Raw genomic sequence first — 25,902 nt, 5'->3', positions numbered from 1 at the left:
AAACTCTGACCAGAGCCAGGGTCCCTACAGCACTGTCACAGCAACATCAGTAACAGAGTGGTCCACGCAAAACACTTCTGGGCCGGAGAAAGCATCACCATGGATGAGCCTCCCAAGTCCAGATTCCCACCAGGCCAGGCAGCAGGGTACCAGCAGTATGATGCTCTGTACTTCCAGCACCACTTAGATGAGAGGATCTTGAAAGTTCTTTGCCTATAGCCTGGGTAGAGACAGGGACCAGCTGGTACAACAGCTCATGGACTGGTCAGCACCAGGTGCTTCTGAGGAAGGTGCAGAGATAAAGACCCTCACACAGGACCAGGCTGTTCCCCTGAGCTCAAACAGGGACATGCCCAAACCTCAAAGTCCAAGCAGACATCTCAGAGACAGTGAAATGGGGAGCCTGTGACTTGCTGTAGCTCCAGAAGTCAGCAGCACAAGGACAAAATCCCAGACCCAGGCACAAAAAGCAGCCTTACCCACACCGCTGTGTGGCTCTGCCCAACATGGCTGCTCTCACCAGTCTGATGGTAAAGCAGAAAGGGGCCCTGGGCTCAAAGCCTGGGTCCAAGTCCTGATCCAGGCTTCCCAACCTGCAGTTTCACACCATTCGACTCCCCAGGGGCTGTCTTCCAGCTTCCCAAGTGTCCCTCAAAGCAAGCATCCCTGCCAAGCATTCAGGATTTTAACTCTTTCCATTTGTCCCTCTAAACCACCCAGATGGATCCAAACACACACCACCCTTGACAAAGGCTCTGGCTTCATCAGGGATGCTCAGCCACTGTCAGTTCCTCCATCCTGGGTATGCTGGGCAGGCCTGCTGCTCCCTGCCACTGCAAGGGATCAAGCACTCAGAAAACACCCAGCACCTACTGAGCACATGCCCCCAGCCCCAAAACACCCATGTCAGCCTCCCTCCTCAGCCGCAAGGTCTTGCCTATGTCACCAAAGCCCCTGCTCCGGCACCATGACTAAGAGCTTGAAGCACGTAGACCTGGAAAGAAAAAGCATGTGAAACTAATAAAAAAAAGCATGTCCTGCGCTCATCTGGAAGGAGAGTGTGTTACATGCAGGCAAGCAGTGCCAGCTGGCAGAGGGTGAGCTGCCAGCAAGGGGGTGCCACGGGCATATACGGATGCTGCCCCAAGTTGGGAAGTCACGGAGGGAGAGCCCAGCATGGGGGCAGTCAGGGAGAGAGAGTCATTTCTGACTCTATGGGCCAATACCTTCATTAGCAGCCTCACTTGAGGGTGCCCACACTTCTATGCTTTGACCCCATTTCTCCAAACCCAATGGGATTTTGAAGAATCAACATTTCAGACAACAAAAGAACATGAGTATTTCTCTACTCCAGTGAGCCAGAGATCAAACTTGGTTGTCTTGATGATACAGTTTAATTTTCCAGATCAGACAGCTGAGTGACATGGAAATAAACCTTTATTCCTACAGCCTCAAGCTACAAACTCCCTGCCAGTTCATGGTCAAAGCTGCAACCTGGAGATGTTGCAGAGCTAATGGCAGGCTCCCCCACAAAACCTGCATCCAAGCAATCACGCTTATCACTCCCCAGATTGGCTTCACTGGAAACCAGAATTTGCTCCAAGAGTGACTGCTTTAGTTTATAAGTTATCTGGTAATGATGTAATCACAAAATTAATACAGACCTGTTTATGTTGCACCAACTTCACACAGACATAGAGCAGGGCAAGGAAAAAAAGATTTTTAAAAAAATCTTAATTTTGATACAAGACAGACATTTTTTACAGTGAGAACAATCAATCGCTGGAACAACCTTCCCAGGGACACGGTTGAGTTCCCGCTGCTGGAGGTTTTCAAGATGAGATTATCTAGCACCATGTCCAGTCACATCTAGGCTCTCTTTCCCATGAATGGCTGGACCAGGTGATCTTTTGAGGTCCCTTCCAACTTGGGCTGTTTTGATTCTATGAAAAAACACACTTTCAGGTTTATTGCGTGATTATTGCTTGTAAAACTAATGCATTTTATTTACCTGTAAAATCATGCCCGTTCTCCCCAAGCCACAAAACAGAGCTGCTTATAAGTCTCTAACAACACTCTCAGCATCAGCATCCCATCGCTCTTTTGAACGTTACACTGAAGGGCTAATTTCACTTCACCTGCCATTCAAACAGCAGCTCCATCCAGCAGCAAGGGCTCAAGGATTTCCTGTGCTGGGGATGCAGTACCTGGGTGCTAGCACAGCACAAATACATGTACCAGCAGCCTGAAGTGCTAGAGGAGAGGCAGCAGAGGGGGTGCCGTATCCCACACAGAGATGACCATGGGGAAATTAATTCTCAGTGTTGGTACTTTGGAAAGAAGCTGCCCTTGCAAACAGAAACCATTAAGAAATAGTGGTGGGCATAGCCCAAGAAACTCAGTGTAAAGGGGTCATTGTCCATGGATATTGGTTAAGTATATATGTAATGGATGCTGTCTCCATCAGCTGTTCAGAGTAGCCATCAAGCACTAGTAGTCCCTGTGGAACAGCTTTAGATCCCATGCACATACCCACTTTAGAGACTCATGACTCCCTTTGCTGCAGCGTAAGAACAGCTTGGAGTTTCTAGCTGCACTTCTGAGCTCCTCCACGCAGGCAGGCACTGCTACAATCCCTCCTTTGCCTACAGAGAGCTTCAGCACAGAGACCCAAACACCAGATCCTTACCCAAAATCAAAGGGTAATAGGAGCACAAATACCTTTTCCCAATGACTTACAGAAAATCTGGGGCAGAGCAAGAAATTTCACCTAAATTTTCTCAGGTATAAGACTGCTCCTAAAATGGGACTCGCTGCCCCCATCAGGACCTTCCCTACTGCCCGTATGATGCCAGGGTCTGGCTGCAGAGCCCTGAGCCCGACTACAACACTCACAGCATGAGGCATTGCTGCTCTCTAACAAATTATTCTGTCCATTAGTTACAGCTGCAAGTACCGCGTAGAGAAGCCAACAGGACACAGATATTGTGCTTCTGAGATCATTAAGGCAACTAAAGACATGTGTTGACCCAGACATACTTCCCTAACTACGTACTTGCTCCTACTCAGCCTTATGGTATGCTGGACCTTGGAAGCGCCCTGACTTGCATGAGAAATGTCCTCCCTTGCCACAGCAGCATGGGAATCGCTCTGCTGGGAGGCTCCGAGTCATCCAGCAAAGCACGAAGCAGGAGGGCAGGCAGCAAAGGACCTCCTGCCCTGGGGTTAGCCAAGTTCAACAGAGCGGTGTCGAGAAGCATTACCTGTGCTGTCAGGCGAGAGATGAGTTGTGCCCCACAATGGGATTGTATTTAATGGAGATGAGCAGAAATTCCAGCAGATTTAAGAGCAGACATCAGGAAATGGATAATACTTTATACCTTGACATGCCTCAGACAACTGCGGGAATGCATCCGCTGGCCAGGCAGGAGCAGGCAGCCAAGAGTGGGCTGGGAGCAGCACGGAGCATGCTGCGAACACAACTGTCTGCAGAGGCAACTCCACAGCCTCATGAAATGCAAACCCTTCCCTGAGAGAGGGCCTGCATAGACCTACTAGTAAATGAGCCGAAACCCACAGTCACAACAGGTTACTACAGAACATCTGGGATGAAGGTAAGTGCTTGAACAAAAAACTTGGGCGAAAAAAGCTGCGGGTAGTTTTTACAGTGCATAGCGTGCAAGCCCATGGCCTAAGGGGACAGGGCATCGCACACTGCAGCAAACCATGGGGGTCAGCACCAGGCAGGGACACAAGCGGCAGGACACTGGCAGCAGAAGGGAGGGCTAAGGGCAGACCAACAGCCACCAGCAAAGGCAGGACAGGCAGGAAGGTGTCCCTGGGTGCATCCCATGAATGCAGTGGGATCTAACAGGAGGTAGAACCATCCATGTAAATGCCTGAGCTGGTGTCCCACGAGTGCAACGTGCTGCAAGTCAGAGGAAAAAGAAAAACATTTGGTAAAAGAAGGTGTATAGTTAAAGACCACTAAAAAGAAACATGTCGGGCTTTTATCTGCTATTTCCTAGGAATAACAGTGACACCAAGAAACTTGAGAACAGAAAAGATAGCTAGAGTGATCAGAAGCAACCCCAACACCTCTGCCCTGCTACACGCATTGTATAGATTAACTTCTATTAAAAAAAAAAAAAAAAAAGCAGAAACAAGCATATTCCCTCCCAACAAAGCTTCACACCCCTAGCATTCACATATAGGGTCACTACTTTCCTTTTCTGCTGCTCAGTCCAGGCACATGGTGCTTCCCATGTGGCTCTGAGGACCACTGAAGATGCTGTGTTGTTGCATTTAGTCTGAGAAGTGCTGCCTGCACAGCCTCTGCAAGCCACATGCTGCAAATAGGGGCTGTCTCCTTGCTGCTTGGATCATTTAGGTGCATAGTATGATGTAAAAAACCATGTTAAAATCTGTACGAATACGCACACACAAACATATCCATCGTGGGTATGTAACTGAAAGATTAAGAATGGTCACCAATAGGTTAATAAAGAGTTCACCCTTCTTTCTGGAGTTCAGCAGATTACACGCACCTACAGCACTCTCAGCTGCCTGCTACTGGGCCCTGCCTAGTATATGCCACTCATTGCAGTCAGGTGTTACAATCACCTCCTCATCATCATTTGTTAACTCTTAAAATGAGTTTTCACAGTGCAATTTCAAAAGTGACATTATTAATTTACCTGGGAGCTCAGACCTTTTCTCATCACGGTTGCACCCATCCTGTCACCCCACCATCGCAGTCACCAAAACCCCACTGCTTGGGGTGCTGCTGGCCCTTGCTTTTCATTTAAGAAGAGGTAAGAGGGCCCATGGCATTAAAGAGTAAGGCTTCATAGAAAGATCTGGACTAGTCAAAAGAGCCATCTGCTAGCGAAAGACAGGAGAGCCATCTCCAGGCTGTTGCCACCAACACAATCTGACAAGGCAGAGAGAAGGGGCAGATGTGAGGAACAGAGCAGCCCCAGAGCACAGCTCCCTGGCCCCAAACCATTGGAGAAAGATGCCTGGAAACCAATTAATTTGGAGCTAAGGCTTTTCAGGCAGTATTAGCTTGCAGAATTGTATGAGAGAGAGTTTAAGCAGATTAAAAGGGACTAGCAGGTTATATGAGATTGTGTTTCTTACACTGGCACCCACAGGCACCACCTGAGACTGGTGCCTTGTCACAGAAACCAAGGAAGACCCTCACTACCCTGGAGCTGGCAGCAAACCAGGCACAGACCTACAGCATCACCTCGCACCTTGAATGCCTTTCCCTGAAGCATGGGGGAGACGGGATCCTGGATAGGGGACACCGCTGTGTGCAAGAAAGCTTGAGCTCTCCCTGGGCAGAGGAGACCCCGCAGGACATGCCAAGCTCCAGCAGCTGTGGGAAAGAAGCCCTCAAAGAAGAGGCCAGACCCAATTCCCACCCACCCTGGGGGGCCCTTGCCCCATCCAGCAGCCCCACACTCAGCTCAGGAGTCAGCTATTCCCACCCACAGCAGAGTATTAATTAAAAGCATGTTTAGGGCCAGAACAGTGCCTGGGATGCAGCCCCCAGCGCTGCACAGATCTGCTTTCATCTGAGTCATCTTTTGGTTAGTCACTGAAGCCAGAGCCCCGGCTGTCCTGCTGCCCGCACCAGGAGCGCTGCCTGCACGGCCACGGCGGGGGGGAGCCCAGGGCAGGCTGAGCTCTGCTCCCTGCTCCTCTCCTCCACCAGCACGGCAGTGCTGGAGCCCACAGCCCCGCGAGACCCTCGGAGCACATCGGCTGGGCACAGCCCGCTCGCATGCTGGCAGCGGCAGGACCAGCGTGAGCCAAGCAGCTCACCCTGCGAATCCGTGCTGTGCCACGGACCTGGGAGCCAACTGTATGACCTGGTGATATTGTCACTTTTGTGCCCAGAATCTCCTTGAGCACAGGTTTGCTCTGTCCCCGTGCACGGGTTTAGTATTCCCTCTGACACTGCCACGGCTGAGCAGCTTTCCCTGCCTGCGCTGACCCCTCCAAGCAGGGACCTGCGGAGAAGACCAGCCCTTCGGCTCATCTATTCCCCCATCCCATATTTCACGCTGGAGCTGCATATTCAGAAACACTACCGAGATGGCCTGCACGGCTCTAGGGTCCCACGCAACATGCTCATGCTTGAGCAAGCATGGAGCAGCCGTGTTTATCCTCCCACACCAAGCCCCCAGGCACAACCGCCTTAGGTGAAGGCACACGCCACGCTTACTTAAGCCTGGCCCAGACCACCGAGCATGCCCACGTGCCCTGCCTGCTGCCTGCCTCCCTGCCCGCAGCTCAGCCGCATCTGAACCACCCACAGAAAAGCCGGTTCCAGCAGAGGTCAGCGAAACACGTATGCACTCGGACATCAGCGTTTTGCAAACGTGCTCCCAGGGGTTAGCAAGAGCTCTTGCATCTTTGCACAAAGACACCAGCCCAGGGTCTTCCTGCCCATGGGGTCCCTGGGTGCTGCACACCTTGGGAGCGGGTGACAGCCAGCCCGGGCACAAGGGCTCTGGGCTCCTCACAGCAGTTGAACACAATGTGAAGCTCAAGGCTGAGAAAAAACCCACCTTGGAGGCTTTTCTGGAACAAAGAGCCCCAGATCGCATCACTAGGGAGTCCCCTTTCTCACCAGCCACCCTTTGCAAAGCCCCCCACCACCTCTGCGTGGAGGGAAGGGACCCAGCGAGGGTGTGACAGGAGATGCAAAAGGCCAAACCGCAGTGGGACCAAACCGTCCCTGCCTAGCAGAGGCCCGCACGCAGCAGCAGAGGCTCTCCAGCCCAAAGCCCTGTGCTGCTGAAACACCCACCAGGCTCTGAGTTATGAGCAGCTCTCAGGAATGCTTTGAAGTGGCTCAAACCAGAGGAGAAAGCACAAGCAAGAGAGATGGAGAGAGGGACGGGAAGGTGCCATCTGCGCTCTCCAGAGGCAGTGGGGAACGGAGGATGCTCCTGCAGGTAAGTCCTCGTCCAGGGGCACCGGGTGCTCCCAGCACATCCTCGGACAGGGCCCAATGGGTCTGGTATGGGCCAGCCATGGGAGCAGCTTTCCCTGGCCACAGTTTCGCTCCACCCTGGCTTGAGCGTTTCCTCTCATCCTTGTGGTTTCCCTCCCAGCGCCAGTGCCCAGCAGCCGGCTGGGAACGCCCAGTAGAAGAGGCCTCGTGCCTCTCCAGGGCTGCCATGCTGGAGGAGGGCAAGCTGTGCCGTACCACGAGACCCACCGTTGGGCTGCAGCACACCGGGGCTACCGATTTTGGCGCAGACAACCCCTCCCTCGCTCTCCCTCTTTGATGCCGGCCATCCCGCTCGTGCGTTCGGAGAGCAAGCCTTGTGGGTGATGCCACACCGCCTGTCCCCTCTCCCTGCAAACAGTTACAGTCGCGGCCACCCCAGAAGCAGCTCGCTGCCACACCGCTCCCCGACAGCTGGACGTACCCGGGAACAGTTTTTGGAACCACTCAGGCACACACCATTAGGTGGAATTTGCAGGGAAGCTGAGGAATTAAATGAAGTTATTCATTCCTTCACTTACCGCCCCCCTCCATCCTCCTCCCCACCCGAACGCCCCCACACATGGCCAGCAAGGTGAAGCACACGCCGGGCCGCCGACCACCGGCGCTGGCATTGCACAAGGAACAGCCGCCGGACACGCAGGCAGCTCCTGCCCAGCCAGCCAGGCAGGATGGGAGGGCAAAAGCCAGGGGAAGATACTTTGGCAAGCAGGGAAAGCTCAACCACAACACACACACACACAAACTCAGGAGCCAACCTTCAGAGCAGAAACGCGTCTCCATGCCAAGAGCTCGGCTATTTTCCTCCCTCTTCCCGGCTTGCAGCTCTGAGCTAACAGGCTCAGCATTCATCCCCCCGCGCCGAGCGGCACATGGGAGCAGGGGAGGGGGGAGCGAGAGACTCAAATGAAATCCAGACCTAGAAAGCAGTTTCTTTTTCCCCCCTGCTTCCCCCTTCGCCCCCCCTGCCTTCTGCTGGAACCACCTTCTGTCTAGAGGGCTCAGGAGGATGGGGGAAAAAAAAGAAAAAAAAAAAAGAAATGCAGAAAGGAAGCGTTGCAAAAAAAGAAATAAATAAAGGAATCGGCTGAAATCCACTCGGAGCGTGGCTGTTTCTCTTCTTAAAGTGCAGAAGCTGCTGGAAAGGTAAGAGGGCACAGGCAGAATATAGTATATTAAAAGATCAATAGCCTACCTGAAATCCGGTCCCTCTCCATTACTACGGGATATATTTAGCATCCGCGTGTCACGGCCGTCCCTTTTTTCGGTGGCGTCCCCTTCTTTCCCCCACTCTCCCTCCCTCCTTGCCTTGCCTCCTCCTCCTCCTCTTCCAAAAAAAGCTCTTTGTCTGGTCTAATTTCTTCAATCTGTTGCAATCATGAATGCATCCAAATTACCACATTTCCATGTGCTGATCATATGTTTGTGCTCCAAACTAAAGTAGCTTTGTCTCTTTGAAATGAAATGGAAGAGTAAGAGAGGAAGAGAAAGGAGGAAGAAAAAAGGAAAAGGGGGTGCATGACCCGAAAAATCCTGTAACTCCCTGAAATACTCCACCAGGCGCAGCAAAACTGGAAATCCCGAGTCCTCTGTGAAACAGTCTTAAAGCTACAGCATGCGAGTGTCCAGGGGAAAGCTCCAGCCTCTACAGCTCCCTCTTGATATCCACCAGGAGATGCTTAAGGAACTTGGCTCCTCGCAATAACAGAGCGAACAACTCATCCAGCTTCTCAAATCTCTCCCTTCTTCCCCAGTCTTATTTTCCTGCTATTTCCTCTATCCCCTCCTCCTTCCTTGGCTCCAGCATTTTAAAAGAGCCCTGATCCTGCGCGTTCCCCCACCCTGCCAGGTCTGAAGTTTCGATTCATGCATAAACTATTCGGCTGATGAAGGCTGACTTCATTCCAAGCACAGCATCATGGGTTGCTGCTGCTGCTGCTGCTGCTACCACGCAGGACCTGAGCGCCGCACATGTTTACTCGCCCCGTGCAACCCACTGGAGAGCTTCGCCGCCAGCCCTGGCACCGAGCCCCCACTTCGCCTTCCTCCCCACTGCAAAATAATGGGAGGATTTCTGCAGCCAGCCCGAAAGCGATAGTGAAAGTCTCTGCCCTGGGCAGAAGTTCTTGGTCTTCTTGGTCCCACGGCGGAGCAGAGGTGGGATTTAAAAGCAGTTTTCCTTCCCAGTGATGCCGAGGCAGGGCACAGGGGTGCAGAGGGAGCAGAGCAGCCCTGCGGAGCCCGCCACCAGATCCTCCTCTCCCTGGCTGGGATGGAGGGATGCGCGGCTGCAGCGATGGGCTGGTCTGCTCAGAAGCTTCCACTTGGCCGGCGGCCAGGGCAGGCAGCGGGGATGCCGCGTTAGCACCTCTGCTGAGACGTTGCCTGCGCTGCCTGCGGGCGCAGCACTGCCCAAACTGCCCCATGCGACCCTCCCGTGTCATCTGCTACCGATTCCTATTGATAGTGCGGAGCCTGAGTCACCCAGCCAGATGCAAGGGCACAGCCTCCGTTCCCAGAGCTGGCAAACAAGCCATTCCTCCGGCAGCCTGGAGGCAGGGATGGCAGATGCCAGCAGGGAAGGCACAGCTGCTACGCAGGCCAGGTGTGCTGGCAGAACCCTCGCATGCTCAGCACGGTACACGTGACGGTTTTTGCCCCAAAATGTTCACAGTTCACGTGGGAAATCACAAGTGTCATAGCTGTGACAGAGCCTGATGTTTCCCCCCATAGCATGGGAAGAAGGATGAATTGTTTCCTGGCTGGATGAATAAACTTCCAGGGAAAGACTCCAGGCATTACAGGCACTGCTGGGACCTCTAGACAGCCTGAACCTACATTGCTTTTCAATAATGCGTGTTTCCCCCAAACAGCAGCTGATGGAGTATCGCTGTCACCACACCAGAGGGAGGAACACAGCTAATGTCAAGCAGTGGGGTCAGGCCAGCATCAACTGCTGCACATCAGATAGCAGAAAGCTGGTGGGAGGCAGCCCCAGGATGGCCCGTTCCTTGCGGAAGTTTCTCTCTAATCCCCAGCAGGTTATTCCCTGGGCAGGGAGGTTTAGATTCCTGTTCACTCACTATTTGCTATTAAAGCCCTGCATGTTCCTGCTGCCAGTGCCTAAGGCGTTAGAGAGGGGACAATAAGCAATGTTTTCCCATGAACAGTCTGAAACCATGTTTCCTGCCCGAGATCTCGAAGGTGCTGAACACAAAGCGAGGACCCAGGGGAGCTGCTCAGCTCCATGCAGCACAAAATCCACTCTGCTGCCTCCACTGAGCAGCCTTCATTGCCAAGTTCCTCACCCTGGAGAGGAAGGGAAAAGCTCAGGGGAAGTATCAAGAAAGGAAGAAGGTGAATGGAAAGGAAGAAGGGATAGGGGCAGCACACATGTGACTTTAACCCATCAAGACCCAGGTATTTGGGTATTTGGTGGTCCGTGCATTGTACAAGTCTATATAGAGAAAGATAATATATATTGCATTTTCTAATACTACTGTTAAAAGGGTTGGGGGGAAGTCAAGCACATCTAGGATTTGGGAAGGGGACAGAAAAGACTCTCCCCTGGCTGGGGCTGTATTTTGGGGGTATAAGGCCCCTCAGGGCTGTCTTTTGGCAAAGCCACGAGGAGAGGGAAGAGGCAGGATCAACTTTTAGGAAACCACCACTATCTGCCATAAAGATAAACCCAAACAAGAAGCTGAAACAAAGCAGGAGCCTTGTTCCACTGCTGCCCAGCACTTGCCGAGGCTGGCACAGGGGTGCACGCTTTCCCTCGCCCCACCTCGCAGGTTTAAACATTACCACGGGTGGCAGCCAGCAGGAAACACTGCCAGGTGCAGAGAAAGCTAGGAAGGAAATCACAAGAAAGAAAGTAAACCAAACCCTGCTCCAGGCTCAGTTTGAATTTTATCTCTCTCACACCTTCCCGAGGCTAGCCCAGCAACGCCCAAGCCCTTTGCTAAGCAATAAACTGCTTGTTGTGCACGAACATGTAGATAAGCAGGGAAGGTGCTGTGGAGACAGCACAGGTTCACCCCCAACCATGGATATGCCACAGAGCCCAGGACATCAGTGGGCAGGCAGCCAGGAGGGGATTTAGGACTATTGACGCTGTCACCAGCCACAGCAGCGGCCACCGTGGTACGGACGCCTGCAGGTATTCAGGCAGATCCTATTTGCAATTCTTTGTCTGCCTCTCTAGGTTTATGCTGTGATTATGTCCCCATGGCATTTCATCCAACAGAAAAGTTATTTTCTTTTCTACCTAGTTCACAAATGCAGTCCCATAGTCACAGCTGGCCACTTCTACCAGGCTTTTTGCAAAACAGCCAGGTATCACCTTGTAACCCCAGCCCTACTGCTGAGCGAGCTGGAAAGGATGAACCCTGCAAGTCCATGCAGGGATCAGAGGTTCAAACTGCATTGACAAAGGTGCAGGGAAGCAGCCAGAGCAGCCAAAGACCTCCAGGGCCTGAAGAGGCAGGAAAAATGGGGATTCAACTGGTTCTTTCACAAGCTCAGCTATCTGCAGCGCTGGCGAGCTGGGAAGAGAGTACAGAGGGAGAAGACAGAGCAGCAGAGCAGAGCACACCTAAATCAAATTATGTTCAGTGAAGCATTTTCACGTGAGGAAATACAGGTCCAAACTCAAACAGTGCAATCAAGTGTTACTCCATTATATTCCCTCTATGCCATTTACCCCCAGGCTGGACCCATCCAGCAGATGACAATATCTGAGCCTCTGCTGACTGTTTGCTCCAAGAACCTTTCATTTACATTTATATGAGCCTTGAGGATGGCGAAGAAACAAAACGCCAGCTAAAATTCTCCTTTTCATTTGAAAAAAAAAAACCAAACCCAAACAACCAAACAAAAAAACTCCACACCAAACAAAACCCAAGGAGATCCCCCTCTTTTCAAGGAAGGTACTTATCCTCTGAATGTCGCTGTCCTGCTCTTTGCCAGTTATTTTTTCTTTTCCTCCCCACTCCTCCATCCCCCTCCCTAGCTGGGCAGACACGGAGCTGCCAAGCTCTATTTTGACCCTCCCCGATTATTTCTTATGAAAAGCTGCATTTGTTCAACACAGGGAAACACAGATCCTCCCGAGTTATTACTTTTCCCAAGCCAAAGACCATGCCCAGGACACAGGGCTCATCACCACCCAGAAGCACGTACAACAGTTGCAGCAGGGCATTGCTAAACCAGCAGCAGCGCATCTCCCCTCCTGCCCCGAGCCCACACAGCCCCTTGAGATGATGCCCACAAGTCTCGCTCTGTTCCATCCCATCCCGTATCTTTAAGGGGAGCTCCTGTTAGGACTCTTTTCTGTGCTGGCTCTCAACCTCTCTGCCTGAAAGTCTCAAACTGCCGGATATCCCTTGCATATCCTCCCTGGGCTTTCTGCTCGCACTTTTACACTCCTGCTGAAGTATTAATAGCAGCTGGCAGTGCAGAGCAAAAGGCAAGGCAGGAGGACTGGACGCACACCCTCCTGAGAGCACGCAGGGAGTCTCACATAAATGTTAACTCTTCCACAATCCTCCAATTATGTTTTTTTTTTCCCCGGACTCCTCCTCTCTACCATCAGTCTTGCCCTCTCAACACTCACTCTTCCCCTACTTGCTACTTGAGTTCCCAAAACAGGGGGGTTACTCCATACCTGAAGGTCTGTGGTCAGTCTCCACTGAGCAATTGCTGGGGGAAAGCTGGGCTCCCCACAGCATTACCATATTTGCTCTTCTTTTGAAGACTGGCCATTTGCTCTGCACCCTCCTGCCTCCTGGGCAGGTCACTGCAACAACTCCTACCTGGCAGGAGGAGCCATCGAGGAGCAAAGTCTTCAAGACAGTTACTACCTGGGTCTCATAAGCAGGCAGATTAAAGGAAAGAAGATTACACCAAGCCCTGCAAATACCTTTGGGAGTTACCTTTTTTTCTGAGCTTATTTAATAAGGTAGGGGCACAGGTTGCATCACACACTGCTCCCCTCTACTGTCTTCAGAGCAGCCTGCGCCAAGGAGCCCCAGAGTCACCCCAGCTGTGGCACAGCGAGTCCAGCTCCCTGCACATCACCAGTGCCACAGCCAGCTGAAAAGCTGCACAATTTCTAGACACATTATGCCTAGGCAGCACAGGCTCGTGGGAAGCAATGCTCTGTTTGTGTGTGTTGAAGGAGCTCCTCTGGTGTTGAGGGCAGACCTCACCTGAGGACAGACCTGCTGAGATCTTTGTTTCACCCTCTTTAGGTGAATCCCTAAACACAGGGATTTTCAAAATATTGCTGTCTATGGGGCAACCACAGGCAAGGGGCTCTCTCTCTGCATGGATTTCTCTGTGTTACTGTACTGCAACACAACAGAGAAATGCTGCCTTGGTGTGCTGCAGCCAGAGGACACCCCCATTGGCTTACCTTGCCTTAAGTCCCCATTGCTGAAGAAGGGCCAATCCAGTGAAGGAGAGAAGATGCTTCAGAATTGGGCAGCAAACCCTATTTTTGTTTAGCAGCTGAATCATCCAGGCCTGACACTTCTCTGAACATCATAACATGCTTTTGGCCAGAAATTAAACTACAAGAAATTTAAGCCAAGGAGGGACTGCTCCACCCAGTCAGTCAATCAGGAATGCCTCTTCCTACTGATGCTTTCCTTGGACCTTGTGCCTTGCTTTTATGGCTACCAAAATTTTGGCAGAAAGACCGCATGCTCAGCCCTGAACATCTACAGTGCTTTATCCACTAGCCCAGCTGCAGAGTTGCCTTACAAACAAGTCACCTCTCTGCAACAAAGAGCATAAAAGGCTGCGCTCCCATCTCTTTTGCAGTCCTAGACACAAGATAAATATAGCAAGGAGTAAATCTGTGCTCTCTGCCTAAGGTGCAATTAGGGGTTTTGGTAAACACTAGCCACTACTGGATGTGCCGGCCTTGGAGGCTCAGAGGATGCCTGTGGTAGGCAGCCAGGGCTCGGGAATTTGCCTCTGCCCACGTGAGGAGGGACACCAGACTTTGAGGGGAAGAGGGAAAGTTGAGCAGCCATGAGCTGCTCTGCCAACATGCCCAAAAGCAATTTGCAAACTGACATTTCAGCAACAAAAAGAGGAAGAAAATAAACACCACGGAGAGACGCATGTATTCAACCGAGAGAAATGTGACCACACACAGAGGCTTAGGTAACCAGCACTGCATGAGCTAGCACATAGAGACCAGGTCAAGACACACCAGCCCTACTTCTTCCTTCAGTTCATTTTTTCCCCTGTTCCTAACGGGAAAGGTGCCAGACACCACCCCACACACACTTCATAGCTATCCCACTCCTCAGTGCCCACTGCCACCTTGGCTGGAAGCAGGTCCTTTCACTCCCCAGCCCCAGGAGGGCTCCCCCCGGCCTGCTCCATCAGCTCCTGCACAGGCACCTTGGGCCAGCCACATCCCAGCATGGCCATGCCCCTCACAGAGGTGATAATGAACGTACTTCTCTCTCCCAGGGCACTGTGCTCTCTCCTCTAGAGCACTGTGGGGTTTTTTCCTCCATCCTTCACAACGGGATGAGACAAATGAGATAAAACCATATTCCACTGCTCTGCCACCTGCTCTTTGCTGTAGCTGCTGTGAGATTCTTTTGAAAGGGTGTCAGAAGTTTACTCCAGAGACACCTGGTCCCAAGGCGACAAGTAACCTCGCACAAGGACTACTGCTCCTGTCCCAGAGGACTTGCACTCTGCATTTCTACATCCCCTTTCCTCGAGGGAACCCTGTGGACCTCATCAGCACTCATCAACAAACCCATACCACATTCCAGCAAGGAAGATGATTATCTTAAAACACAGTCAGCAGCTAAAGCCTCCAAACATTACAGAGCATTAAATTCCTGGTCACTCCTGAACTACCGATTTATATTTCACTGTCTCTGGTTTCTTCACACCAGAGCCCATAGTGCCAGGTGCTGTATGAAGAAAGCGTCAAGAGATCCACCTACTCACCTGCAATGTCCAGTAGCCTTTTGGGACTAAAAGAGACTATACATAAGAATGGAGATGAATCGTGGGTATTGCAAAGGAACAGGATGACAAGGCAGTGCTTGGCACATCCCCTCAATAGCAAACAGGCCCACGGCACCCATCACTATTCCTTAATTTTGTAGCTGTGCACACAAGCGCCTACACTCCCTCATTCACTGTAAGTAATGCACATCTCTGCCTGAAGCACATGGGAGCCCCACCGGACTCTCCCAGGCAGCTTTGAGTCCACATGTCTGCATTATGCAAGCACCGTCCTCGTCTCTCCCTGCAGGAACCCAAGCACCTGAATCGAGAGCAGCCTTTTCACTTCAACTTCTTGTTCCCTGGAGTTGGGATTTCCTGCAGAGCCACAATCATGGAGCTGTACTGCTGCAGAAAGGCCTCTCCAGGCTGGCTGGTGACCAAGCTTCACCCTTTGCTACTTCGCCCTCGTGATGAGAAAGACCAAGAGGACACATGTCAAATGAGGGCTTGTCACTAGGGAGCCCGAGGAGAGCGAGCGGTGCATGTGCATGGGGACGCTCTTTGGCACAGAGATCTGTGCAGCTGGGGTGACCACTGTGGTGCTTAAAACAAAGGGGAATAGAGGCTGCCCAAAGAAATTCATATGACCTCATCTAGGGACACATCCAAAGCAATGAGGCTGCAACCACAAGTCTCTGGTTAACCCCTCTGCTGCTCTGTCAAGGTGAAAGGCACAGTCTGTGCTAAAAACATCACACTGCAAAGAGATGTTGTGCATCCCCATGGCTTCCAGCTGGACCAGAAGTACTGCACTCACAACCTGGATCCCAGTATGGCAAAGGGTAACTAAAAAAGGATGCAGTAAAGGTTAGGATAATCTGAAGGTCTGGACCAAGCTTTACAGGAGGGGTTCCCAAACTCAGTTTACTGAGACACCACGATTACACAAAGGGCTATGCTGTGTAGTGGGGGTACCCGTGTCTGAACTGCAGGAGATGTGTGACAATTCTGGCAGCATTTCCCTGGGGGAAAAAACCCTCAAAAACCTAATGGTTTTTATAGCACTCTGAATTAGCTTATGTAACAGTAATCATGTACGCTCGACTAGGGAGCCCCTGGCTTTTGACATTTCTTTTGTTTAGTTCCACTATTCTGGTTAACCTGCAACCTCACATAAACCAATTTCTAAAGTTGTTGTCTTAAAGACTCCAGGTATAAAGAGGAAAGATGGTCCTCAGGGCAAGGTACTAAATCAAGAGATGGAACCAGCAAGATCTATTGCCACAACTGCTTTTAACTCACTGCATGAATTTGGAGCATCCCAAATTAGTCAACCCTGCTGAAATCCTGTTCACCCTGTTGAAGTGATGATGCCAATTTAAGCTATGCCCACAGCTATGTGTGTTCAGCAGTTCCACCCACCAGCCATACATCTTTCCATTTCAGCGCCCATGGAGAAGGATCCCCAGATTCACAGGCAATGCAAAAGGTGCAGCTTTTAGCTTCTCTGCTGCTCTATTTCCCCCAACTATGAAATGGGAACATCAATAACTATTAAAGGGAAAATGCAAGGCTTAACCAGGGAAAAGCAAAATAAGAGAAGAACTATCTGTGCATGTCTTGATGAAATTTTCATGTAAAACTATATTCTCTCCACTTCTATTAATCCCAGCTACCAGCTCCTGCAGAGACATCCTGGGTACCCTGGGCAGCGTGGCAGTGCAGGGCCATCGTGGTTAATGGGGTCCTAGAGCCTGTGCCCCGAGCAGAAGCTCCCAGGCTCACACCATGACCAACACCTTTGAACCATCTCACTTGTCCACTCGCTGTGGCTTCCAGCCCCTCTGTCTACCACTGTCAGCCTAAAGGATGGACAAGGTGCCCAAGCTGGCGCAAACACCAAACAGCCTGGCATGGAACTCCCTCCGCTTCATACCCAAGAGAAGTATTTAAACAGTATGAGACAAACCGCCCTGACGAAGGTTTCATGACATCAGTGAGTGCCCCTTTCTAATGCAACCCAGATAGCTGGCCTTGAGCTTCATACCTCTAAATTATGCCCTATGCTTCCAAAAAGCACTGAGAACTTGCGGTTGATCTTTAGCCAACTGCTGATGATGCAGAAGTGGGGCCGCTAGCGCCCTGTCTTTTTTGGATGGAAAAGCTGTGCCTGCCCTGGACTGCAGCTGGCCCTGGCAGCATGCCCCTGCTCTGCTCAGGCTGGCTCCAGGCAGCCGTGCAGCCAGACAAAGGCTGAAACAGGAAAGCTGAGGCACCTGCTCCCCTCCTACCCCTTTGGGACCTCTCACGAACAAAGCACCTGACCCACAAATAGCACTGATCCTGGAGCAGTTCTGCTGCAACACAACTGGAAAGCATCTCCCTCCCTGCATTCACTACACAGAAAAAACATGCTGGTTTAGCTAAATCGGTAAACTCTACCTTTTCTTGGACCCTCCTGCATTATCCCCACCAGGGAAGTTCCTTCCTCCCAGCAAAAACTGAATTGTAGGCTGGAAACAAATCAAAGTACAGAGCACAGCTGGCTGCCCAAGAGGAACACGATGCCGATTTCTTCCACTCCAACTGCTCTGGGGCTGTTTTCTGGCTGGCTGGGGAACACATCACTGCTCCGGATGGCAAATGTCAGCAAATATTTCTCGCTTTCAAAGTCATCAGGTACATTTGTAGGAGAACAAAATGGGAGGAACTTCCCTGACACGATGTTCTTAACACTGAAAAAAAATTGCCCTAAGCTACCCACATCAGGCGATGGTGGCATTTTAGGGCCCACAATTCTGAACTCTGATGGGGCCTTTTACAAAGGGCTTCTTCCCACTCCTCCCCTCTTTCTCTGCCCATATTTAATTGCATGTTGAACAGAGCCTCCAAACCACTCACAAAACTCGACCTTATGGGTATGATCCCATATCCTAATTGAGGGGGGACAGTGCCAAGCCCCAGACATCCTTCTTGTCCTTCCAGTTCTTGAGCCAAGGTCCTCCCAGCTCCCACTATCAGGCTGCATCCCAGAATGGTGCTCCTGTCCACGGCGAGCCACAGGTCCAAACCAGCCCATAGCCGAGTTGCCGGTGGCGAGGACCAATATGACTAGCAATGCTGTGTAAAGAGGGAGCCAGCAGTGAGCCCAGCTCCACGTCTTCCATTGAACGGGCCCTGGTTAGGTTTATCTCGGCACCTCCAGGGTGCTGGACATCAGAAGTTGCTTCTGTACCAATAATTGTGGCATCTCTTCTTATAGCCAGAGCCCTGTTAAACTGTGAGACGCTCAAACACTATTTTAACCCAGTGTGTCTCTCTTTCCAGGGCATTCATCAGGTATGCATGATATGAACTCTGCTTTTGCAGCCAAAGAAAAACAAACTGAGACAAAGCATAGGATTCACATATCCCTAAATGGAACTACCTAAAGAAATTATGGTCCCTTATAATCCCATGGGGATATGGGCTCCTCCAAGAAGTTTATTCTTCCCATTCTGAAGTAAGTGCTCTCAGAAGCTTTCTGATAGCCTCCAGCTCTCTCCATTGAGCAGTCTCGATGAGTCCCACCTCACTGCCTTACCTGGGACTATGCAGCAAGCCTGTACAAAACAAAAACCACAGCTCCAAAGCCCTAGAATTGCTGCTCACTGAGCAATGCTGGATGCCAATGCCATATAACCACTTTCAAAGGGACAAGAAAGATTGAAAGGAGTCACAGAATAAGGTTTCCAAAAGAGGTCAACATCAGATCTCCAGGTTCCTACTGTCACTGCACGCCCCAAGGCAATATGTGGTGTGTGGATGACTATGCAGCTGTCCAGATCCCAAGAATTGGTGGCTATGGAAATGCATGTCATCCCTTTCTTTGTTTAGGGTGGCGAAGAGCCCAAAGCAATCCCCTTCTGCAATGCTTCACTTGCAACCACTGCTCCGTCATCCCAACCCCAATTTATCTTTTACAGGAACAAAAGCTTCTGGGTGCAAGGCCAGATGTGCAGAAAGGAAAATTTGGACCTGAAACAAGGGGAAATTAAGCTGCAGTTATATGGAGTCATAAATATTTACTGCAATGTAAACTGCAGCACTGAGCTGTTCATTTGATTTTACTTCAAAAAAAAAAAATTAAAATTTAAAAGGTCTCTCACCAGAAAAGTGGAAAAGTATATAATTAGAATCTAAAGAAAACAAGCTTGAACAAACGCGCTGTGTCTTTCAATTTAGATTCTCTACACTCCAGTTACCTTTGGAGCTGCACCAATTCCCCTTTCTGTCCTCGGACATACATATATAAAAACATGTGGTGCCAGGGCTGAGACTGCAACTTTGTTTTTGCACATGAAGAAGATAAACACGCACTTCAGTTCAAAACTACCAACTTCTACGCTGGTGGCCGAATTTTGAAGCATCAGCTTTAAAACGCAGCTCAGTTCTTCTGGACCGAATGATTGCTGCCGCAAAGCTTTAGCAGCCAGACCAATACGCAACTCGACGTTAGATTATCACTCAATGCATTTTTCCTGCCATGTGACACTAGTTTGGGGTCCAGCGGCCTCCTCTGATCATATTTACACCCTCCCACCGACACATCACAACATTAGGTTGGAGATGGTGACAACGAACGGCTGTGCATCTCCAGATGCAGAGCAGCAAGCGTCCCAGCAGCAGGACAGCGTCACAGCGTGCCAGACCCATCACCCTCGTCTGTGCCATAACGCAAATACCTGTCCCTGCGCTTATCACTAGTGCTTGATGAGGGCCAGGCAGGCAGTGTCACAGCTCCCAGGGCATTTAAGCACACGCGTAAGCGGATGTCCGTGACTAATCCCCATTCCCCATGTGCTGATGCCTTGATAGAGCGAAGCACTGAAGTCACTGCTCCAGGAAGGCATCCCGAGGGTGGCTTTCTCCTCCCACCCACACAGAGGGAAAAGCTGAAAGCGACTGTTTTGATAAGTACATCTGGGAGCTGAGACAGGATATGAGGGCTGAGAAAATGAATTAAAATAGCAAATCAAGCCCGGAGGGAGCAACTGTGAGTGACAGAGAAACCAAGGGGACAGGAGCAGATGAAAGCTCTGAACCAAGCGTGGCCAGAGCAGGGTGCTGAGGAGGTGAGTGGGGTTCTTGGGGGGGACAGGCTGATTGCAGCAAGGAGCAGAGACAACTGTCAGCATCCCGGAGAAAATGAGGAGGCAATGCTAAGGGGTGGTCATACATCTCAGAGAAGGAAACACGAGGGAAGACTTCAATTGCAGCAAAGCACCTGCTAAGAAAGACGAACATCTGTGATGTACAAAGGACCCCAATTCTGGAGACAGATGTTTCCACAGAGGTTTGAACTGTGGAGCAGCACAGGTCCCTCGGAGGGCCTAGAACAGCCAGCAAAAGGGGCCAGCAAAAGGAAGAGCCCAGAAATGGGCCATCTTAGCTTCCTTTTGAGTATTTTAGATGATAACAGTGAAGTTTTCTACTCACAAGGTGTAATTTGGGTCAGGCCAACAGAGGTAAGCCCCAGAGACGTGTCTCTGTCCCTGGGCACTCCCAACCCATGTCACACACATGCAAGCAGAGCGCACGGGCTCAGGTACTCACAAGCACCGAGACTTCTGCTACTGCTTTCCCGAGGCTGGAAAACACCTTTTTCGAGAAAGAAACCCTCCCAACCTGCTTCCTTCTGAATCAGAAACAGCTTCAGAAACATTAAGTTGCAATTAGGAGTGTAAATTTAGTCACAAGCACATATAATCCATAAATCTCCACATCCAATAAAAAATAATAGCTAAGGAGAGCACGAAAGAGCTGCTAATGACTAAAGCTATATTTCAACCTCAGGCCATTCCTGCTTTCTGTTGCTCTCTGTTAGATCCCTTGAATCGAGATGGGGCCTTCTAATTATTCTCTCTGGATCCATTATTCAGTAAGTAATTAATCTTTTATTTTATATTGCTCTCTCTTTTCATAGTTTGGGGGAGTGTTAAATATATATACACACACACTCTGCTCTCTTTTTTTATATATACTGTTCTCTCTCTACAGCATAGAGATCTCTGCATTTATTAGCAGCCAGCTTTGCCTTTCAAACCATGGCCAGTGGACAGGAGGCAGGAGATGTGATTTCTGAGAGTTACCTCTTGCATTCTCTCAATTTTCAAAAATTTTTTTTATTGGATGAGGAAATTTCAAAGAGAAATTCATGCAACTTACTTGGACTTGTCTGGTCACTGAGTCTCCGAAGTCTCCCACTGGAGGTCCGGCTGATTCCTAAAGCAAGAAGAAGGTTTGAAAGGATCAAGGGAGTTCACATGAATATGGTACGTGGAGCAGTCTCCTCACTATGACTCTACATCTGGTGAGGCATGTTTTCTGTTGGGAATCTGCTATGCACAATCACCTCTGCGATCAAAGGAATGTTATATGTTATTTTAAACAGAAAAACACCTGAGAAGAGACCTCCACCTTTCTCTGAAGATGTCAAACATTATTATTCAAACATATTAAACCTATGAATGTATTTAGGGTTTCCAGAAACACCAGAGAGAACTTTTGAAATCATTAAGCAGGACACGCATGTTCACCTCTCACTCCAGGATATTTTATCCTGGAGACAAGTGCAGCACTTCCAGAGACAGGTTTCCTTGCTGAGAGAGGAAAGCACAGGAATTTAGGGACCAGCACATGCCCTGCATTGGCAGAGAGCTCAAAGAGGCTCCTGCAAAGAGACCACTTCCCAGAGGTGCTAGGCCTCTCCTCTCTCTGTCAGCTCAGCTGGAAGGACAGCAGCGGCTCCTGCGTTCAGCATCACAGGATAAAAGAAAGCAAGAGGTGACTACTCTCTGGCTAGATTGCAGCCACCATCCTGGGAACACATTGTGTACGAGAATCCTGTCATGAGGTTAGACCAGCTGAAACATGGGATGCATTGCATGTTCCAAGCAGATGCTAAACCAGAACAGAGCAATCCAGATGTTGGGCTAATTCTGCTCCATCTTTTTTAATGAAAAAGTATTAATCTTACTCATTGGGGTAGCACATGGTTAATTCATATGCACAGTGCTGGAGAAAGATATGTGGACATCTTAACCTACCCTACATCATACATTACTTGGAAAGACAAAACCCAGACACACCCGTCTCCTCCATTCCCATACCCATTTCAGAAAGTAACCAGTATCTCCCAGGAGCCTGCCTGCCTCTCAGACTCCAGGCAAGCCATCGGGACCTGCTGGCTATGGCAACATTTCTAATTCATCAGCAACTCGTTTAATTTCTCTGCTGTCCCATCTGCCTGTTTGTAAAGTGGTGATTGCCACAACACTCACTTCCCAGAGATGCTGAAAAACTCAGCAAGAACCAGAATTCACCTTAACAAAGCCTTTGGTTAAAACCTAGCCATATGCAGAAACCATACACTGATTAGTGCCTCGGTTTCTCTTTTCTTAGCACAATAAAAGCAGGCACACTAAATACAGTGAACTACCTCGGAGGGATGCTATACTCTGAAACTACCCCAAATGCCATGATGTCCTGATATGGGTATTCCCAGAAGGTCTGACAGCTCCTCAGTTTCTGGTGGGTCCTGCCAGAGGAACGGCAGCTCCAGGATGGTGTCCATCATCCCAGACACCAGATGCTGGAGCTGTCAAGCTCCAGAATGGAGCCATGGAAGCTCCTCAGCTCAATACAAACCCCACCTGAGCACAACGGTATATTGAAACAGGATTTCTACCCTGCAAATGGATAAGAAACTCCCAGATTTTGGGGGTGATGTTGCTGTTCAATTGTATTATTTTAACTATCTTCTCACCATCTACCAGATCTGTTGGACAATAAGCAAAGGGATTAAACCAGCACCAATTTAAGCTGCAGAACACCCCTAAACTGTGATTTGTAACATAGCCACAACCTTACAAACCTTGTCAGCTGGAAGAGTGCATCATACAATAAATAAATAAATAAATAGAAGGCAGGAAAACTTTCATACCAATGAGCCTGGGATGGAGGGAGGGAAGGGAAAAGAGCTGCCTGGCAAATCAACATGGAAAAAGTGTCTCATGCTCAGAACCCTCTGCCTATATATATGAATGTGTGTGCATTTTCTGCCTCCCTTTCCTCTTCTAATATAAAAAGCCTCTGTGCCTACAACATTATGTGGCTGAACCACAGGGCCAGTCCCAGGGAAACAGCGGTGCTCCTGACCATGGTGGCACAGGGAGAACCCCCGGCCAGCACCGCCCAGAGCCGTCCCCCCACTCTGCCCCCCAAAGAGCACCGCCAGCCAATGGGCCAAAAATAGAGCTGGGACTGTCCACCCGCATGTATGAACACCCAGTCTGTCTTCTTGACAGCTTTATCTGCATTGCAGTGGGGCAGACTGCTGCTACACACATCACTCAGTGTGCAGTTTCCATTACTGACAGCAAGAGAAAGACTGAAGTTTCTAGGAGTTTGTGCATGAAAACCAGGCATTATACATTTTAAACATATTATTTTTTCTATTAAACCCAGTCCCTGATTTTTTTTTCTTAATTATTTTCTCCCGTTTAAACGTGTACTGCTTCTTTGGACACTAGCAAGAATGAAAAGGCATTATTTCCTTCGGTCAACGGAGTTTTAAATAGTACTACTTCAGACAAGCTGCAAGAGCACTTGAGTCCTGGCTCAGCTCCTTGCAGAGCATGAACACCTCTGCTTTGTCTGCATGCAGGCAAGGTGCGGTGTTGAAAACTGGCTTTCAGAATTGCTCAAAAAACAGAGAAAAACATCCCTTATGGGTGGCAAGCTGAAGAACGCAGATATGCAGCCATGCTAAGCTAGTTAAATACATCCTTTTATGTTCAAAGACTTCATTCAGTCTGTGGCAAAGCAGGACGGAAGCAGAGCGAGGAGCTTACAAGCTTGGACAGGATCGCAAATAGGAAATAGGCTTTATTCCCTTTAGCAACGACTCCAGTGGAAAAACACACATAGGACTTGGAGCATCCAATGCAGCACAGCCATCAGAGCATCCATGTGCCCTGGCTGAGCCTGTACCTTTTATGCAAACATCTCTGAGAATTTGCTTATCTGCCCTGACTCACAGGCTTTCTCTGGGGATCTGTAATTACTATTCATACCCTTTTTAAATAGGTAAACCCAAAGGTGGACAAGACGAATTCATTTGCCCTGTATTGGAGACAGCATTAGAAGGAAGCTTTTCTGACAGCTGTTGCTTCAACCTGTTAACAACATTAATAATATGTAATAGTGCTGTTAATCCCCTTTCAACAAAAGGGAAAATAAGGAGCAAACAAGAAATTCATACAGGCTAACACCTTAACAGTGAATCTGGAAAGAGGAGGGTGTGCTATGGAGCCTAAGCCAAGCTTGCTATCTGTGATGTCCCACTGCCCCTCCACCGAGGGAGGACCTAGACATACTCCTGGAAAGCAGATAAACAGCAGGGAAAGCTGGCAGCCTGGCAAGACAAGAAGGGGGGGGGGGGGGGGAGAGAGAGAGAGAGAGAGAGAGAGAGAGAGAGAAAGCAACAGCTAAAAATATGCTGCTCTGAACACACTGCCAGGAAGCCGGCAGTGTGGGCAGGACCGGAGAGCATCGGCATGCTGAGCGCATTCTGGGGTTACCTCTATTTATAGCGTGGAAGCAGCAGACTGAGCCCCGGGTTTGGGCTGTGAAATGAAAATCAAAGGTTTCCACCCCAGACACAGTGTCTGTGAGTCTTCCCTCTTAACACAGTTCAAATGCCCTCAAGCCATGCTATGATTTTATTGTAGTGCGCTGGACTAAGAAACATAATGAAATACGCTTTATTTAGCTGAAATTAAGAACGCTTCCCCACGTCCCCAGCAGAATGACTTCAAAATGGAAGAGTCCAACAGTTAAAATCGGCTAATCCAAGTTCACTCAACCCAGCGGATGTGCCGCAGCAGGACAAAGTTATAACATTCGCAGAGCTTAACCTCACCTTGGCTCACTGGCTGAGCAGTATTTTTTCACGTTTTATAATCAATGACTAATTCCCTCCAGATCCACAGGCTGGGACCATATGGCGCAGCAGAAAGGCAGCAGCACCGGAGGACGCTGGGCTTCACTGGGGTCTCCTTCGCAACTACTGAAGCCAAGAATCGCTCCAACTGGGTTGTGTCAGTGCAAGCGAGATCCCAGCCAGGCTCACGTTTAAATCACTCCCTCCAGACAATATTGGGCCAAATGTTCTACTATTTCATGCTTCTTGCAGCTGCTGATATAACACACCATGGATGCAAAGCATTCCAGTATTGAAACAGGAGCATCTTACAGATACTTGCCCTGACACAGACGATGTCTGACTTTGCTGAATCTGAACCTAGAGCTAACAAGGGAGCTGCCAGAGATGTTCACCTCCAATACAGTCAACACGTACTTTGTCCAAAACCCATCAGAGTTTTTGCATGATACACCCCAAACTTTTTCTGGATGCCTATAATAGTAACGAGACAGGCCACTTGAGAATTATTTTTTCCTCAAAGTAAATGATCCATGCCACTACACTCATAGGATGTAAAAATCAAAAGAACAAATGAGCAATTTCCATTATCAATAGAAACCACAGGGTGAAGACAAACAATGGAGAATGTAACCCAGGAACTTGCTCTCTCTGCACAGTCCAGTAAAAACAAAAAACCAACCAAACAAAAGAACCCAAACCAAACAAAGGTCATGTCAGAAAGGGACAGGCCAAAACCAGCAGGAGACATCTCATGCTGTGCTGGAGTCAGCAAAGCGGCACCAGCTCATCTGAGCAGCCCTTGCTTCTGTTAAACGTATTTACTAGTGAGTCTGAGATCAGATAATTCGGCTTCCTTCTTCACCCAGCACAAACGCGGCAGGGTGTCCAGACAGCACTG

The 25,902-nt window shown here is 49.8% G+C and overlaps 1 protein-coding gene across 5 annotated transcripts in view; it reads right to left on the bottom strand.

The window, feature by feature from the left end:
- Positions 1–25,902, bottom strand: part of SEPTIN9 (septin 9) — a 153,146-nt gene that overhangs the window by 96,241 nt on the left and 31,003 nt on the right. For 2 of the 5 annotated variants that reach the window (XM_049812147.1, XM_049812144.1), the window contains exon 2: positions 21,224–21,280. In XM_049812147.1, coding sequence (XP_049668104.1) covers positions 21,224–21,280 — 57 coding nt within the window. Of the gene's footprint in view, positions 1–7,785; positions 8,059–8,222; positions 9,392–21,223; positions 21,281–25,902 lie in introns of those variants that run through there. The other 3 variants (XM_049812145.1, XM_049812149.1, XM_049812146.1) reach the window with 3 other exon arrangements.

The sequence above is a fragment of the Accipiter gentilis genome, chromosome 10 (assembly GCF_929443795.1).
Source record: "Accipiter gentilis chromosome 10, bAccGen1.1, whole genome shotgun sequence".
Lineage (NCBI taxonomy): Eukaryota > Metazoa > Chordata > Aves > Accipitriformes > Accipitridae > Astur > Astur gentilis.
Note: the sequence above shows the minus strand (reverse complement) of the source record. Positions and strands in the feature narration are given on the sequence as shown.